Raw genomic sequence first — 18,570 nt, 5'->3', positions numbered from 1 at the left:
CAACTTTGTGATGCAGTCGAGTTCCTCTGCTGTTTGATCGGGCAGCCCTCTCTCCCCTGAAAATGTCTAACCTTGGTATGAAAGTCTCTATCACTACCTCCAGCAGTTCAAACTGTCAGTCAGCTCCTGCCTCACTCCGTAAACAAATGGCCACACCGAACGCTTTCATCCAGTGATCGCACACACAAGGTCAGTGAAGGAGCCTAATGAATATCACGCACTGTAACACCTTCTCATGGCCAGTGGGAATAGCAGTGTGCCCGTTTGGCTTGCCTTCAACTACGGCCAAGCAACAGTGAAGCGTTAACATGCTGCTGAAGGCCATATGAAAAGACTCTTTGTTGTTATTTATGAAGTACTTTACATGCATGTTCCAATTAGCAAGATTATTTGGCTAACTGTACTGTAAGGCCAGGAGTATTGTTGTTTCCAGCGGTGGAAGAAGCGCTCAGATCTTTTAGCTAGCAATATGTAAAATTACTCCATTATTAGGAAAAAGTCCTGCATTCATACTCATACTTAAAATTAAAGTACAGAAGTATAACCAGCAAAATGTCCTTAAAATATCAAAGTAAATGATACATTATTAGATCGTTAATACTGACGCAGCATTTCAAACTTGTAGCTGGTCGAGGTGGAGCTGGTTTTTATGATTTATTTTATACTGCTATGTAGTTTAGTCCACTGGGCTTTTCTCTAATCTCTCTGTGCCTCAAATACTTAAATGAAACCATCCGAGAAGTTTAAAGAGGAAATGGGTATCTGAAGTGTGATATGGGTCCACAATAGATGCTGGTTTTTTAATTAAGGTCACAAGCCAAAAAAAAGGCTGGATATCAGAAAGTTTAACCTTTAATGCATTACACCATGTTTTGTTATGTAAATCTGTACAGTAACTATAGCTATAAGATAAAGTACAAAGTACAGCACTTGAGTAAATGCACTTAGTGACTTTCCACCAATGGTTCACTGTTGTTGAGCACCATATATCAGCCGAGCAGAGCAGCTCTTTGATATTCATCACCAGTGGAGAGATTTCATTTCCATGTAAGCACTGACAATTTTAATGCGGAGAGTAAACTATTCACATTAACTTCAGAGGCTTTATGTTTGCCTGAAATCATTTCAGATAATCGATTTAGTTGAGTAAATTCATGGGCTGTAACATGAGTGATGCAGGTATGGAGATGAGTGATGGGCACATGAAGGACACGTTTGATGTAAATGCACAGACTGCAATGATATGGCTATACAAGGGGTGTGGAGAGTGAAAGACGAATGAAAGCGCGGCTTTGTCTCCAGCTCGAGGCAGCTCGAGAGCTCAGTTTAGAATGAGCAATATGCCAAGAGTGTGATTGATTAAATCATGGCCAGACATCTGTGAAGTCAGCACTAACACCACGGGGAATGATATACTCCCAGCAAGCTTACACCTTGCATTTCTAATACACTGTGGACTTATAATGTTTATTTGAGCCTCTAAATTTAGCATCCAATTAAAGTGTGGCTAAATCATTTATTATACATTCGAATTTGTAATCTATCACGAAATGAAGAACATAATAAGTGGCTCAAGTGGAATTAGTTTACAGCTCAGGAGAGGGACACAAAGGAGCTCAAAGGCCAAGATTATTTATTTATTTATTTATTTACTTCCTAGTTCTCCATTGTTCAAACAGTGTTAGCTGCCACTCATTCTGTTTTGAGTGAAAGATATTAAATGAACCTAAGGTTAATCTATAAAACACCACAATGCACTCAATCACCATTAATCAAGGCGAGTCCTGCTGGCTACGTGCTGGCCTGAGCAGCCTGCGGTTCCTGCTTGCTGTTCAGTCTATTAGTGGATTTCACAACTCATTTGAGGAGGTTTCCAGGTGAACACAAAAGCTGGAAAAGCCAGCAGCTCAGCAAATTGCACAGAAAATTGTACTCCTTCGTGGCCTCTTGCACTAATCCTGAACGATGCAGATAGTTTTGATGTTCACAAAAGCAACATTCTTACTCAAAGAATACTTTCATGCTTGTTTGTGACTCTATGCAGCGCTGTGTTGACTCTGGGGAAAGGCCACAGGATGCTTGAGGGCAAGAGACTAAAATGAGGCAGACAAACCAGGAGACAAATAGCTTTCACTATGTGTTGACGTAGCAGAGCTCTAAAGGCAAATTTTATGAAAAATAAAGGTGCTTATTAGTTCAGGGCAGAAAACTGCTATCATGCCGAAGACACAAGAGACCGTGCAAATGTCTCTAGCACAGCCCACATGTGCAGCTTCGTACTGCAGCTGTGTAGACTAGATAAGAAAACAGTTACCATCTGTATTGTAATAGAGCCCTAGTTTCAAATCATGTGTCAAATTGATGAAACACTTGTGAATGAGGAATAATTGGTGTGACGAGTAAATCAGAATTTGTTCACCCTCCCCTGCCATTTTGTTTTAAGGTGTGCGTCATATTATGTATCTCCAAATTGTCTCCAATTTGTCACAGAATCAAAGTGAGGTTAAAACGACCTAATTGGACTGCAGAGGAAATGGAGTGTGTCGCATCTGCCTAAGGCTGGACCAAACGCGGGATTTCACTCTGGCTCTGTGGTGTTACATGCTGGCGCAAATAATCAAACCCAGCATCCATGGCCGAAAATGAACAGCACAAGCGCAGCGTGGTTTGAGCTGTTTGTCTCGCACGACGCAGCCACTGTACTCATTTGTTAGTCTTAAACTTTTCAACAAAAAGCTGGTCCAATTCCTAAACAGAATGCAAAACTAATTATTTTGGGAGACAGGGAGATGCGAGGGAGAGTGGTGCATCCTTATAGATGAGTGGAAGTATTTTGGCTTCTAGTGTGTAAGGTGGCTGGCAAGGAAAAGGTTTATTTTTAGCAGCATGTTTATGTAAGTGACTACCATGTTGTGGAATAATGAGGAGGCTCTCTGGGCCCTCGGTGGAGCTACAGAGACGGGACTCTCAGAGCAGCAGAGGGTGATTGAAGGAAGCTAATGAGCAGGAGGAAAAAAAAGAACACACGGGTAGAAAGGACTGGGATAATAAAAGCATGGAAGTACAAAGGAAATATGACAATTACCAATGGGAGGTCTCTATAAGGCAGGAGTGAGGAGACAAACAAATAGAGATGAAAATGGTGGAGGAGAATGTCATTGTGATAGGAGAGATAATTATCGTGGTCAGGATAAAAAGACCACTGGCATGAGAAAACACCGTTTTATTTGATTCACTGAAATTTCAGCCCTAAAAGCAGTAAAAAGGACTGGAGTACCAGTAGGCATTGCACTGCTGTGATTTATGAGCTCATTACCGCTTTACAGCTAACATCCAAATTGCTTTATCTCTTAACTCATCTCAGCACACACAACAGGCATTTTTTTCCACATTTGGTTTCATAGTCAGCTACTTTATTTTTATTTTTATTTCTGTAACAGAGCATCAAGCACTGGTGCTATTTCAGGTGCAGGTCTGTGGCACAGCGCACCTAAGTGCAGTGACTCACCGAAAAACACTACAAAACAAAACTAGTGCCCCCTACCTAGACTCTGAAACCATCTCTTGTTTTTCTTCGATATCATATCCTTCACGTCTTTTCATTTGCACTCCATTCTCTCACATACAACAAGTGCTCTCATACATTATCTGGTACCTCTTCTCAGGAGGGGGCTCCTGATTGGCTGGTGGTGCTGCCTGTGCTGTTTCCTGCAGGTCAGGGATATTGGCAAAGTCATCTTGCTCGGCCACACCAATGGCCAAAGCCAGGACCACCATCTTCCCTTCACTGGCTCCCCATAAAAAAACACGGTAAGAGATAGGAACAGGAATAGAAAGAGAGAACAGATGCAAAGGATGGGGAAATCGGACATAAAGAAGGTGTGGTGCAGGGGGAGAGAAGAAAGGAGAGGTCATTTCAGGTGAAAGCGAGGACACAAAGCAGAGAGGCGGCGGGACAATAAGAGACCATATGAGGGTAAACAGAGAAAGCAGTGACAGAGAAAATTGTCATAAAGGGAGAATCTGCAACACCACATAACACCCCAGCAGTAAGCACTTTGTCCAGGGAAGGATATTAAGGAGACACCTTAACCCGAAAGGCCAAATTAATAATAACGTAATGATTTTAATGGAGAGGTGCTGACAACAGGTGCGGGCTGTGTTCACACCATACAGACAACAAATAATTACAGGAAGTGCTGATGATTAGTTAATGATTGTTAATGGATGTGATATTCAGAAGCTTCCACACACGTTAAAGGTATGTACAGGCCTGTGCGCTCACACACTCACGAACCACACCACCCACACACTCAGTAATTTATCGAGTTATTCAACCTGCCTTCTGCTTTCCCTCCAGATTCACCTTTCCCATCGAACATGCCTGTCGTCCTTCTCCAGAGTTAAGATTTAATTAAGCCTCATTAAGGAGATCTGGACTAATTGTTTCTATTTGAGTGACACAGTGTCTTGAGGTGCTCGGTGTGTGTCACCGTTTTCTGGGTCACTGCTCTCTCACTCTCCGTGTTGCACTTCTCTCATTTCATCTTCTCCATTCTGCTGCACTTGCTCTCCAAATCCCCTTTCCCCCTCATCCCTATCCTCTACTCTTAATTCTCTGCCTCCTCATCACTGCCTCCTGCCCTCCTTCCTGTCACCCACACCCACGGTTCTATAGCTTAAGCCTCTGACTGCGTTACAATACCTCTGCTAAGAAAGTATGGTGCTGCCAAGCGGTTGAAAGGTATCACCCTAAACTTCACAATTTCATCTTTCTTACACACTGTCAAAAGCTTTTCTTGCAGCACCACAAATAATTTCCCTTCTGTACATGTACACTAGTGTTTTCCAACCTTTTATGTATTACCTACAAGCCCTTTCAGATTAACTCCAGTATCCCTTCACTGTCATAAATAATTAATTTGAAGTGATTTTATTGATATTACCAGAATTTATTCATTATTTTTAGCTAACTTTTTCAACCTTTTATCCATTACTGTTAGCTAACTATTTTAACAATATGTCTATTCTATTCCTCTTCACCCTCCACACATCAGACTTCAGACACAACACCGACAGCTGTCACATCCAGAAGTTCTCCCATGATACAGTCATCGTTGGACGCGTATCACAGGGGAATGTACCAGAATACAGGGAGATCTGGTGCGGACTGAACCACCTGCACACAGCAAGACGAAGGACATGGTGATTGATTTCTGAAGGACGGTACCACAGATGACACCGGTGAACATCCAGGGCTTGGAAATTGACATCGCGGGGGATTACAAATAGGTGGGTGTTCACCTTAACCACAAACTGGACTGGACAAACAACACAGATGCCCTTTACAGGAAGGGCCAAACTCTGTACCTGCTAAGAAGACTGAGGAGTATGTAGGAATGTAATGTAGCACTGAGCTGATGCTGTCTTTCCCATTTCTATATCCTGGACCTACTGTTTTTTTGCACTACTGTTATCAATGCTAATATATGCTCACATTAGCCATTCCATCATTACATCTTGTGCAATTTTTAAGCTGTATGTTTTTTCTCAACTGTGCAATAACACTATTCATTTTCCATATTGGCAACTATACATATTGTGCATAATACATGTACTCATGAAATTCAATGTCCATTCTATGCAACAGCATTTCTCAAGTGCAAGACAACATATGACAGTGGTAGTTTTTCCCATGAGAATATTGGTAATAGCATTTTTATGGCATTTAGTATTTATATAATCTGTACATAATGTACATATGCACAGCTGTTTTTTTCTATTCTATATCATGTATATCTTGACCCTTGTGTGTCAGTGTTTTTTGCTCTTTGTAATATTTACTGGCTGTAACAACTTAATTTCCCCAGTGTGCCATCAATAAAGTCTTATCTTATCTTATCTTATCTTATCTTATTACAGTTACAGTTGTGAATCAGTAGCCTATATGATATAATAGCATGGTGCTTGTACTAATACTTTGAGTACAGTGTAACGGTTATTGGATCCCTCTTCTCCCATCACCTTTTAAGCATGAGCATTAACCCTCAAGAATATTGGTAAAACACTTAAATCAATGCATGGGACATTAAGAAGCAGAGGCGAGAAAGGGAACAGACATTAATGACACTAAGATAAATTATTGATTTTAAGCCAAAAAGCATGAAGACCAATTACCCAAGAGATTGGTCAAATAGCTCCAAAGGAACATCTGTGTCAATCACATCAACACATTCACTGGGCAATGTTTCACCCAGATAGGGAATCTGGCCAAGATTGAAATTAACTGGCTTGAACAATGGGTCATGTCTATTACTGGACCACTTTCTCATCAATCATATGAGGTGTTGCTGTTGCATAGAAGGAAATACAACAATGACCTCAATCTCACATTAAAATGATGAGCGCTATAGTTGTCTATTATTGGCGATATTCTCAATGACCTTGGTGGTGGCATGTGTTATAACGGTAATGCTCGGTTAGCCGGTGGCATTAGCTACGCTATGTCATACTCAAATGCCCAGAGAAGCTTTAATGTACATAAAAGATAAAAACCAATGGTGGAAAGCTACTGTAAAATGGATTCAGTGCAAAGGGACATTAAACACATGTTGTACCTTGACAGTGTCCTTCCTCATCCCCTCATCACCCCCAATCTGCCCTCCCTCCGCTTCTGGCCTGTAGTAACAATATGTTGTGGAAGCAATGGTGCTGGTGACATAAGATCGATGCTTCAGGGTTAACACAAATCTACACACAGCTGCTTAACCTTAGTTCTTGTGCTGATGCACAGTGACACGTGGACTGTGTGATGTACACATGCTGACACACATGTCACCAGGCTGGCGGCACAGCCGGCAGATTTGCTATTAGCATAAAAGTTTAAGTGATACCGGGAAAATTGGTGCCATTTAAGTTACAAATACTCATGAAATACGGATTAGGCCTACTGGTGTGTCTCCTAAAAAGGATATTTAACAGTCATTCCAAAGGACGGCTCAGAAATAACATCATGTAATTGAGTGGGATGGTGTGAATACAAAATATACTGTGACTTTTTATAACACCATCTCATGAATATTATGAACTAGCACCACTAGCTCTGTCCTGTAAAGACAATTGCAGCAGACAGGCTGAATGCCACCCAAACAGATGTTACTGTTTAGCAGAGCATAGACTGTAAACATTGAACAATTTATCGCAGAATTGGATAGAAATAGCCCACAATATGTCACAACATCCTTTGCATTTTTCTTCCACATGATGCCATCCGTGCTAAAAGTAGGAGAACTGCATTTGATAACAGATTGCTCAATAAGAAGCTTTGTAATTATTTTCAGCTGTGCATTTATATGAACAAATGTTGAAAACTGTAAATGATCACCATTTATTATTTCACTAAACACATGCAGTTGAGATTTGAAAGGAACATAAAACATGGAAAGTAACCATATGTACGCCCTCTCTAAGAATAACATCTAATAAACATAATGTATAATTGTTGTTATCAACTTGTGATCTATGATGTTTTGATAAGATGAGATGATCCATCTCCTACGCAACCACAAGGCACAGAGCTGAAAGACAACAGCTTATTTACATTTATAACAGAGTTTTCAAATCTGCCAACCTCTGGCCTCCTCATCTGCATTCAACTTAATCATCATATAATTGCATTTGTAACTATATATAGAACATGTCAATGTCAGGGTTACGATGCCAGCAATGACTAAACTTTGTGGGGGAAAAAAAATCCTTCACATGTTCCAAACGCACAATCTCATATAGCCGTGAACCACAAAAACACACACATACAAAACTCATTTATACACATATGCACACAAGCGTACAGTAGATATTTTGACAGACAGAAGTAATATCCTTCCCTGGATATCAGATGGAAACTGAAAGAAAACCCCCCAGAAGAAAAGGCCCAGAATAGTATTTCACTAAGATAAAGGTAAAAGCAGATTAGTCAGTACTTAAACATATGGAGACTGTAAGACAGATTATAGACTATTTAATTCTAAGACATAAAGGCTTATACATTAAAGCAAAGAGATATCTTAAACGAATGCATAAGGTAACACCATATAGCATAGCATAGCATAGCATAGCATAGCATAGCATATATAAAGGACACAGATAGAGACAGAAGCCTAAGCAGGTGACACTACAAAAGACTCCATGAATATATGAAGAAAGAGTTGTAGAGACTCACAGGAAGGACTTGACGTCCAGGCCGCGATTCCGCATCTGGTCCATCATGTAATCCCAGCTGCCAGGATTGGCACGTGAGCGCCCTCCTGCTCCACCTCCCCTATAGCGAGAGGCACCTGCTCCTGCAGGGCTGCCCCGCACCCCCCGGGGACCACCTCGTGTACCTGCACCCCCACCCTCACCACTGCTGCCACCTCCCTCTCCTCTCCCAGCACCCCCGCCTCCCCCAGGCTGTCCAGGTGCAGTGTGCAATTGTCCCAAACTCTGAGATGTGGTGGGTGGATGGCCGAGACCAGGGCCTGGTGGGTGGATAAGAGGCTGCTGAAGGCTCTGCTGGCGCAGCAGCGTCCGAGGCCGGGCCGGCCCAGAGGGGATGTGCTCCAAAGTGGATGCATAGGATAAGACTGGATCCCCAAAGCTGGGAGGGCAGAGAAGCAGGGAGGAAAGAGAGCGCGAAGAAGGCCACGGCCGGCAGAGGACAGGATGATGAGGAGGGAAGAAGGAGTCAGACGACACAGAAGAAGAACAAGTAGATGTAGGAGAGGAGCCGTGGCAAGAGGAGGTGAGTTGGTCAGAAGTGGTGAGGTCAGGAGATGAGACGTAGAAGAGAGGGAAAGAATCATCAGAGATGAGACAAGGTGGCACAGGGCAGTAGGGAGACACAGCAGAAGAAGTCAGGTTGACGTCAGGATAGATACAGGAAAGTTCATCCAAACAGGAAGTTGATGATGGTGAGCGGGAGGAGGAGGAAGGAGGAAGAGTTGTATTTGAGGACAAAGTGGAAAAGGAGGCAGAGGGAGGAGCGTTGGGAGGTGGAGACAGGAGGAGGAGGAGAGAGAAAGAGAGCAACGTGAGGCAGCAGCAGTAACAGCAATAGCAGAAATAGCAGTAGAAGGTGCAGCCTGAGTGATCGCTGTGTGCTGTGTACTGCTCATAGGGCCGCGTCGGGCAGCAGTGTGCAGACTGTGAGCTCGCCCTGTGCGTCTGCGTCAGATGTGTGTGCGCCTTGCGTGTCTGCGCCGTCTGAGCGTGCTGTTTGCGTGAGGGTGTGCTTCGCGCAGGCAGTGGTCGGATGTGCACTGTCCGCACGGGTGTAGTGCGATTCTCCGCCACGTGACCTCGCCGAGGCGTGTGCGTCGTGGTTTTGCAGCTTCCCAGCCTTCTTGATGAGGGTTTTTTTGTCTGATGAGAGATCCCCATGTCCTCTACTCGTCAGTCAACTTTTCCCATCTCTGATAGCCTCTCTTCCTTTCTCTCTAAGTCTTTTTCGTCTTTTAAATACATGCTGCACCTCTAGAGACATCCCAACAGCCAACCAAGTCCTACAGTATGACTCCCTCCCTCTGTCAGCCTGTCGTTTTCCACTCCTCCCATTTATGAATGCTGTTTAATTGGCTCATTGCCTTTCTTAAAAATCTTCAAGTAGACACATCAACATGAGGGCGTGTGCCATGTTATTTAGATGCCATCACTTACCTACAGGTACATCATTCTTGCGTTTTTAGGGCTCTACAGTAACCTGTATCATCTTTTTTGTATTTTTTTCTACTCACTAAATATATCCTCCTCTCTCTCAGATCGCTGTGTAACCCAGACTACCAGAATTAGGTCATGCGAGAGCTATTCACATCAGTTAGGTGCAGTTTACTCCGCTCTGCATTACTTCACCTAACAGAACTTTGCATAAGGCTTTTAGTGTGATATGCACCATATTTAACTGTCACAAATAAAAGGATAAAGAGGTAAATGGAAGGTTTTGCAGGGATGAAACAGTTAGTGGGCAAAACATAAGAAATGGAGAACAAGAGGAGTGGCTTTACACAGCGACAGGAAGATGGAGAGAGCGATGGGAGCGATAAGAGCAGAGGGTGACGATGGAGGAGAGACAGAAAATGGGGTGCGAGACACAAACACAAGAGACACAGACACTTATAGCAGCCTGAAAATAGAATCCAATTATAGACAGGGGGCAAAAAGAAAGATGAGAAGAGGAGGAAAGAATGAGGAGTGAGGTAGTGATGAGCGTAAATGTGTTGTGGAGGAAGAAATCACAGGCACGAGGTGCCAAAGGAAGGTGCAAAAAAAAAATCACGAACTGAAAATTAACTGCTTCATTTACAACACGCTGAATATAGACCTTAAATCATGTCATACGTCATGGCTGTGGGTTACATGAAGTCAGTAATCGACATGCAGTTGACATTTCGGGCTAAATCTTAATTAAAAGGTGGGTCTGCATGATATGAGGTATTATTTCTGGCAGGGTGCGAAAATTAAACTATTTCTGGATTGCATTTGTGAAAGTACACTTGCAGGCAGCACAGTTCCTCAAATAAATCAGATTCTCCTGCAGATTCATGCAGGAGCAGCTGGGCCGATTGTGTCGGCTGAAAGTTTGAGTCAGTGTGTTACAGCTCCGGTAGCTATTGTTATCTTCTCCTGATGACGAGAGTTCACATTTCCCCAGTGCTCACACCTTGATCTGTGCCTGCACGCTCACCTTGACACCTGAGCTGCACTTCCCTCCCTGCTGAACTTGACCTGACACTCCCTGAACTGATTCATTCATCTAATCATAGCTGCTGCTGAAGGAACAACTTGTAAGTAAGGATAACATGTGAATAGTAGTAATGTGTTTATTCTGCTGCACAGTCACTCAAATGTTCGCTTTTTTCTACCCGGTTCTGAACTCACTCGCTGGGTCTCAATCCTCCGGACTGCATGTGGCCCTGGATGGTCTGCCACCTCCCAGCCTTCACTCCCTCTGTCACCATGCTCTTCACGCTGTCACTGCGATAAGGACCCCCCCCATCATCCCCATGCCCAGTTGCTGCCCCCTTCTGACCCCCTGACACTGCCCCACTAAGAGACAGAGACAGGGTGCAGAGGTCCCACAGCAGACAGAGGGTATAGAAGAGGGAGAATAACGACAGGCAGAGGAGAAAAAGACCAAAGAGTGTGAGAAAGACAGATACAAACACACACACACACGCACACATGCACACACACACTCGCACACACACGCACGCGCATACAGGATAATAGATTGAGCAACCACATGGCTAAGGAAGTGAGACAGATCAGTAGAGTGTGTGAGGGGGCAGGTCTAGTTTTCCAGGCCAAGTGAGAAGCAGGTGGATGAAAAGATCTGGAGTCCAGTGTGGAGGAAGAGAGGGATGTGGGAGAGGAGAGCAGGGAGGAAGAGGTAGAGGAGGAGAAGAATTTACAGGGAGCCTGTGGAGGGTGGAAAACCAGCAAGAAGTCACTCCTTTGGGCCTGGAGGACCAATACTACAGCTGCCAGCATTCACTAGCGGCAACAGTGTGTGGACTCTGGTTATTTAGCTCTCATTCTCTCATTCATTTAGGCATTTGGGGCTTGAGATGTGCTACTACACAAAGCAATTCGATGGTAGCAACTTAGAGCAATGGGAGGACGGCTTGTGCTGAATGCCTCATGAGCAAATAATCGACTCGTTTGGGAAGTCATCCAAAGTGACATTTGGTTAAATACAAGCACATTTGTTCCTGTAAAAGATCGATTACACTCTATTTTTAGATCTTAATGTGTAATATTTTGTTTTTTCAAAGATCTACTTGTCATTTGATCACCACTTAGCATTAATAACAGTCAACAGGAAGTCCTGAAACGCTGGCACCGCACAGTAAAAAGGATCATGAGGGCAATCTAATCATTTCGACCTCAAGAAAAGGTACAAGGTAAAGAAATTAATCAGCGTTCATACTTAGGAGCAGTTGTCGACACAGATGTATTCTCAAAGCTGGGTTTAGGTTTCAAATGTCATGTCAACTCTGAAAGCAGTGATGATCAAACATAAAGCACAGTAGTGCCCTCTGGTGACATGACTACATTTCATTAATATGCATGGTGCTCCTGCTTGAGGAGACACAAAACAGGAGGCACAGAAGACGTTGTCGCCTGGTGTATGCACGTGGGATCGGGGGGGTTGCTACACTTGCATCACGTCCCTTTGAAGGTCACCTTTCACATTTAATTCTGACCAATTGACCTGACAGTGCATGTGGATAAGTCATCAATCACAACAACAGCATGGATGACACTGCCGAAGCAACGGTCAACACAGGAGACATGGGCCTCATTTATCGAGCGAGGCGCAAGGTGAAACGTCTTTGCTCTTTATTAAAAGTAGGAACACACACATAAAGGGGAGCATGAATCATCAGGAGTATTTAGAGGAACATAGCATTCAGGTATCCATCCTGTGTCTGGCTGAACTTCACTGAGTAAAAGTGGTTTACAAAAGAAATACAGCCACATAATCTTTGACAGTATTTCACCTTGAAGCTGTCAGATGGATCAAATAAAGCACAATACACACAAAATATAATTCACTGTACGAAATTTGAAAAATGGCCCACCACGACCATTTAGTCAAGATTGTGTCATGGCTGTTGCTGACATCAACTATATAACAAGTTCAATATTGAAAAATTATGGAATTGAACCTCCAATCCAATAAATCCTTAAACATGGAGATTGATGGTGCGGGGTTGGTAACCTGTTTGATAAATGAGGCCCAGTGTCATTACAGAGATTGAAAGCTGCTGATCTCGAGAGAATATGAAACAGGAAATGATTTCCCAGCTGTCTGTTGGCTTTACGGCATATTATTGGTTGGAGTCAGGAAGTCGTCCTCTGTCTCTCCTCGTCAGACATATAACTTTCAAGCGCATCGTGTCGTCTTATTTTAATTGAATGTCAGTATTTTTACTGACTCACACACTGCTGATAAAACAGCTCATTTCAGCATTAGTGAGTGAAAAGCGTTTTATTTTTTTTTAACTGCTGGACAGAGGAGAAACTTGTGAAGACAGGGCCTGCTCGAGAGACAGCTTCACGGACAACAAATAACATCCTTGAGGGTTTTTTTTTTTTTTACAAAATACAAGCACTGGGTTCTACAGCTGGATTCCTGAGATCAGCAGCCATCATCTTCAGGAAGAGTTTTCAGACAGTAATCCAAATATCCACCGTGTTCATAAACACACTGCTGCCTCCTTTCTCCAGGCAATTTAACACACCGTCCTCAACAGCTAGGTCTATTAAAGATGACCAGTTATTCGACAGTTTATCAGACAGGTTCCTGGTAGCAGGATGTCTAAGCTTAGAGTCCTCTCGGTGCCCGGAGGGAGATAGGTATGACCTTGCTACTGCTTTATTGGATTCAAGTGCCAAGTCAGTGAAAAGAAATTACTTTTATTTCATCACGTAAAAACACTGTTGCCTTATCTTGCAGTAAGATAGACAGTAGACACAGTTCAAGTGCTACAATGTTAGTGCAGTACACATTAGATATTAGGTTGATGGGGATCAGAGAGAAGCCACAGATGATGCAAACCACAGGTGAACACTGGCACCCGGTTTAACGGTCAACCCTCCACAACAACAACAAGAACAACAACCGGCAAATTTCAGTTCACACAAGCAAAGGACAGGGAGATACACAGATTACAGAGAAGGTGGGTTAAAGTATACACGTCTTTTGGAGAGAGAGAGAGGCTACGAGGGTTGTCCGTCTCCATGGTTGCGCCCCATGGGAGAGAGGTGAGAGGTTAGAGGTCAGGAGTTAGTGGGACCGGCAGGGCTGTAGGGAGTGGGGGGCCATCTGAACATGCACTTCTGTGTTCATTAAAAGGTGACAGGAAGTGAGGAGTAGCGGCAGAAATCAGCCTGAGGATGTTACAGGGCTGTGTTGCTTTGCCGCTGCAGTAATAGTCGAATGGCTGTCGCGGGGATGCTTTAATGTGCGTGTATGACATTTCCTACATTCACATTTCCCAAGCAGATTATGAGTAATCATTAGTAACCATTTTTGCCCTCCAGTGTGCTAACATTGGGTGGGTTGTTATTGTCGTCGTTATTACTATTGTTGATGGAAATTGCATTATGCAGCAATAATAAGTCTAGAAGTGTGCAGTTTGTGTAGATTGCAACACTATGACATTTATAGAATGGGCTTTTTTAAAGGCCTTCGGCTAAATATCCCCAGTTACTCATGAGAAAATTTGGTCCTGCGGAAAAGAAAAATAATCGAGATTATGAAACCAGGTGGATTTAATAAGCTGTCAGGCATTATAACATCCGCATCCTATGGTTCAGTTCGATGAGTGGCTCATGGGGGTGTCTGCACAGCTAGAAAAGGGGATGACGTGAGAGGGTGGAGGAGAGGAATGGAGGGAAGGCAGGAAGGAAAGGGAATAAAGGGAAAGGGGGAAAAGGGGAGAGTGGCACTGCCCCCGCCTCGTTACAGCCCTGCTCAGGGGGAAGTCTCTTACCAGCCTTGGACCAAGACTCACTTGAGTGTGAGGCGAGGATCTCCATATGGGGCATAGGGAGAAATGTTTAGTACGAACTCCTTGGGCGGATAGGAGCTCCACCTCTGCTGCACTGTGCTGCTGTCATTGTTATTCCAAAAGTCTCTGTCTAGATCACTGCGGCCAAAGAGAGAGACAGGTCAGAGCAACACAACTATGGACAGCCTTGGCACCAACCAACCATTCGCATTCGGCACTCCTGCTTTTGGAGACGATGCGAGGGCTTGGTTTGAGGAAGAGGGTCGGTTTTACAGCAGCATCAAATACAAAAAGGCCCAGATTATCGTCTACTTTTCCACCTGAAGTTGACAAATCACCATAGTGGTCCGATTTAAAAATAAAAAAAAAAATGGGGCAGCCTGGGGGAAAGAGGAATTGACAAAAGCTTTTCATAAAGCAATGTGCTGTAGCAAAGACACAGAGAGATAGAGAAGATAGGCAGCAAGAAAAGAGGAAGTCATAATTTGATGAATACATACAGCATGTGATTACATTCTGTTGATCTAGCACGGCACCACTGATGAAACACATTTGAGTAAACATTCAGAAGTCTGGCCCCCATCCTCGGCGTGAGCAGTGAGAGCGCATGAACGCATGAGACACAAGGCAGAGAGGTAAATCGCAGACAGTCAAAGTAGAGGAGAAAAAGGTGAGCAGAATCACTGATGTCATAAAAGTCACACAGCAGTGGTCAGAGCTGTAGCACAGGGACAGAGCAGGAGAGAAAGGCAGTGCACAAAGACAAGAAGTTTGAAGCTGAAATGGCCAACAGAGCACACCAATGCTGCTGGAGCCAGTGAGAAAGAAAACGCAAAAAACCAAGAGACCAAGGGACTCAAGTCAGAATACGTTCACACGGCCCATCCTCAGTGCTTAAAACTGTCCGCACAGAAAATAAAAAGTAAACACAGACATCCAAAAAAATAGCCGAGACAACAGCGGGCTACAGAAGAGAAGTAGTGATGAGCAGGTTAACAGAGGCATTTTGTGGAAATAAGGATTGTACTTAGCATTACAGAGCTGACATTTTCTGGTACTGGCCTATAGCCTTGTTTCATCAAGAACGGAAAATACCTTAATCTTAGTTTGAGCCCTGTAAGAAATGTTAGATTAAAAAAAAAAAATCCTCCCAAACATTTATACTCCGATGATTTCCCAAAGAGCCTTCCAGCCTCCCTGCGTTTACTTAAACATGCACCATCTGAAGCAATGCAGAGGCGTGGCTAAAGGCCTGCACTTAAGGGAGACCTATCTCACAACCCATAAGATAAGTGCAGGAGCAGACTCGTCCTGCCAAAAGCTTCACAGGTAATATAATGCAGATTTAATCTATACTGATTAAATCACTAACCTTTCATTTAATGTCTGTCCTGCCATGCTCTTGCAGAGACTGTGCTCTTCAAGATAAAACAACAGGCTTCCTTTTCTGCCTTGTTTGTGCCGTGTACATTGAAGGGACTCAAAGCTGAACCAAACGGAGTTCATTATCACCAGATTATTCTACCCCAACCAGTTTCCAGGCACTTACTTGATGGCTTTCTTCTCCCCTCGCCCACGTGCCGAGTCTGGAGTGTCTGCTGTTTCCACTCCTGGCTTATTCCTCTTCCCCTTGAGCCAAGCGGAGGGAGGGGATGACAGAGAAAGCAGAGAAACAAAAGGTTAGTTTAGATTTGTCCTGTGAAGCTGTGTTTTTGCTATACTAAATTCAAGTGTAAATGCCTCTCCCATTATCTCAGGAACACTGTGCCATCAGTCCTTTACCTGATGGTCTCCTGATTACACTCATCAAAGTCAAATCAAATCTGCGGTGGAGAGCCATTTCTGACTATGATTATCATTCGCACCACCCTGAAATTTACATGGCAATTGCCTCTTTAAGGTAATCCGCTGGGTGCTGGAGAGAAGCCTCTAGAAAGTCCTGCACCAGCCTGATTTCAAATAGCTAGAGCATGACCTGCTGTAACCATGGAAATAATGGCAATTTAAAGGCTTCGAAAAGTGTGGTCTGCTGGGCGCATTGTACTGGAAAAGCTCATTACAGTTTAAGGTGTTTCACACGTGTCACAATGCAAGTAATCTCTATTGACACTTTGCTACAAGTGGGACAAGGAGGGGTCAGTCTAAAGCTGCCCCACCACCCCAAATACCACGCATGCTTCCCTGAAAGTGATGCTCTGATACACATCGAAGATAGGCGAGGATTCTCCATCCCAGAGAATGAGTGGGAGGAAACCACACTGAGCTGCCACTGTGGCTTGGCTTGGACAATCTTAAACTGGCTGAAGGGCAATTTCCTGTGGTAAGCTTCCTTGTTGGGAGCTGAGCATGGAGCTTGAGAATGGAGATCAAACCGGACTATGGTTATGTACGGACTAGGAAACCTCCATGCTTCTACTTTACTCTGTATTTTATTGTATTTTTATTTCATCCATATCTTACCATGTGCAATTCAAGAAATTTCCATTGGCAATATTATATTTATACTTTTGTATATAATGTATATATAAATAGTTGATTTTATCTTGTGTCCTTTATTATTGTCTATGTTGTTATTTTTCTATGTCTCCTTATTATTCTTGCTATTATTGCTGCCTGTAACATCTTAATGGAATTAAACTAAATACCAAGTTATATCTTATTTTATCTTATCAAATCATATCTTAATGAGCCTTCATGATAATCCTTACCAAACCTCACTACAGAGCAGCTACAGCAACAACAGGCTGAGTTGTGATTCCAGCTGTTTTGTCACAGACAGTGTCATTCTCTGGTTTGCTTATTTCCATATATAAAAGCATCATTAATTATATGCGTCTCGTCTCTCTGATTGTCTCCATCCATGCCTGTCATGTGTTGTTCATACAGTATTTAACACTAGCAAGAGTGACAGGCTTAACTAATGCATTGCGTTAGCCTAGCTAGCTAACAATAGCCTGCTAATCAGACTGAATTGCCATTTTGTTGTATTTTTATCATTTTGATTTTTAATTTAGGGAACCACTGTGAATGTTACCTGATGTCTTGTTGGGCAGAGGGGTATTGTTTTGTTTCATTATGCCCTAAATAGCAAGTGACGCATCGGTCCTGCCAATGTCATGTTAAGATCATTGCTTGCAGCAGTAAAGTTTGTGTTTTTTTTCCAAATAGACATATGTTTATTCAAAAGCTGCCATTTCTGCATGTTGGCTTTCAACAACTTGTCCAGCTGCATCAATCTCATCCAATCTTTTCATTTTTCTGTCGCTACATATTATGAATGTAGCTAGCTAGCTATGTAGCAAGATGACATCTCCATTCTGAAGTTTTGACTGATTGATTGTTTCTCTAACAGCTGCCAATGCATACAAGACCAGACCTACTGCAGTGGTTGAACAAATCAACCCAGGATAAAGATTTTAAGTGGCAAGAGGCAGCAGATGCCGTCACATCAGTATACAGAGTTTTGAGGATGGCGGTGCTTCCATTTTGGTGATTTTGAATGGAGATAAGATAGGATGTTTTTCTAAATGCAGTTAGGAAACATGTTTCTGTAATACCAAAATACCAAATGCCATCCTAAACAGAGATAAGATAGGATTTCAGACTTACAAAGTCTGTGTAATGAGGCCCCTGTTTGAGTGCTTCCATGACATATTCTGTTGGCCAACTAAATATTTTATTGCCTTTTTTTATTTGTGAGAAAACATTTGCTGTTAGGAAGCCTCCTTTTTCCTCCCTTTCCTCATGTTTCACTGTGTGTCCCTTTGTGTCATGTTAGTCTCTCCTTATGTCTATCCTTGTGTCTGTGTGTGTGTGTGTGTGTGTGTGTGTGTGTGTGTGTGTGTGTGTGTGTGTGTGTGTCTGGACTGGGTGGTTCCTTGCAATTATGGCTCACCTACACCTGCTCCCGGTGCCAATCAGCCACCACAGCTGCAGCCAATCCACACTCATCAACCACAGGATAAAAACCCGGATCTCCTCACCCATCTCCAACTGATTTTTGTATCCAATAGTC

General features: G+C 43.1%; 1 protein-coding gene across 6 annotated transcripts in view; it reads right to left on the bottom strand.

Annotated features, from left to right (window-relative positions):
* syt7a (synaptotagmin VIIa) overlaps positions 1-18,570 on the bottom strand; it is a 69,805-nt gene that overhangs the window by 12,591 nt on the left and 38,644 nt on the right. For 2 of the 6 annotated variants that reach the window (XR_013077241.1, XM_076732344.1), the window contains exons 3-7: positions 16,105-16,184; positions 14,559-14,693; positions 10,915-11,082; positions 8,222-8,638; positions 3,656-3,787 (exon numbers count right to left, since the gene is read on the bottom strand). Coding sequence is in view for 3 of the 6 variants with exons in the window: in XM_076732344.1 (XP_076588459.1) it covers positions 3,656-3,787; positions 8,222-8,638; positions 10,915-11,082; positions 14,559-14,693; positions 16,105-16,184 (932 nt within the window). In the remaining 3 variants the exon portion in view is untranslated. Of the gene's footprint in view, positions 1-3,655; positions 3,788-8,221; positions 9,557-10,914; positions 11,083-14,558; positions 14,694-16,104; positions 16,185-18,570 lie in introns of those variants that run through there. The other 4 variants (XR_013077242.1, XM_076732345.1, XR_013077240.1 and 1 more) reach the window with 2 other exon arrangements.

This window comes from Chaetodon auriga, chromosome 6, assembly GCF_051107435.1.
Source record: "Chaetodon auriga isolate fChaAug3 chromosome 6, fChaAug3.hap1, whole genome shotgun sequence".
Lineage (NCBI taxonomy): Eukaryota > Metazoa > Chordata > Actinopteri > Chaetodontiformes > Chaetodontidae > Chaetodon > Chaetodon auriga.
Note: the sequence above shows the minus strand (reverse complement) of the source record. Positions and strands in the feature narration are given on the sequence as shown.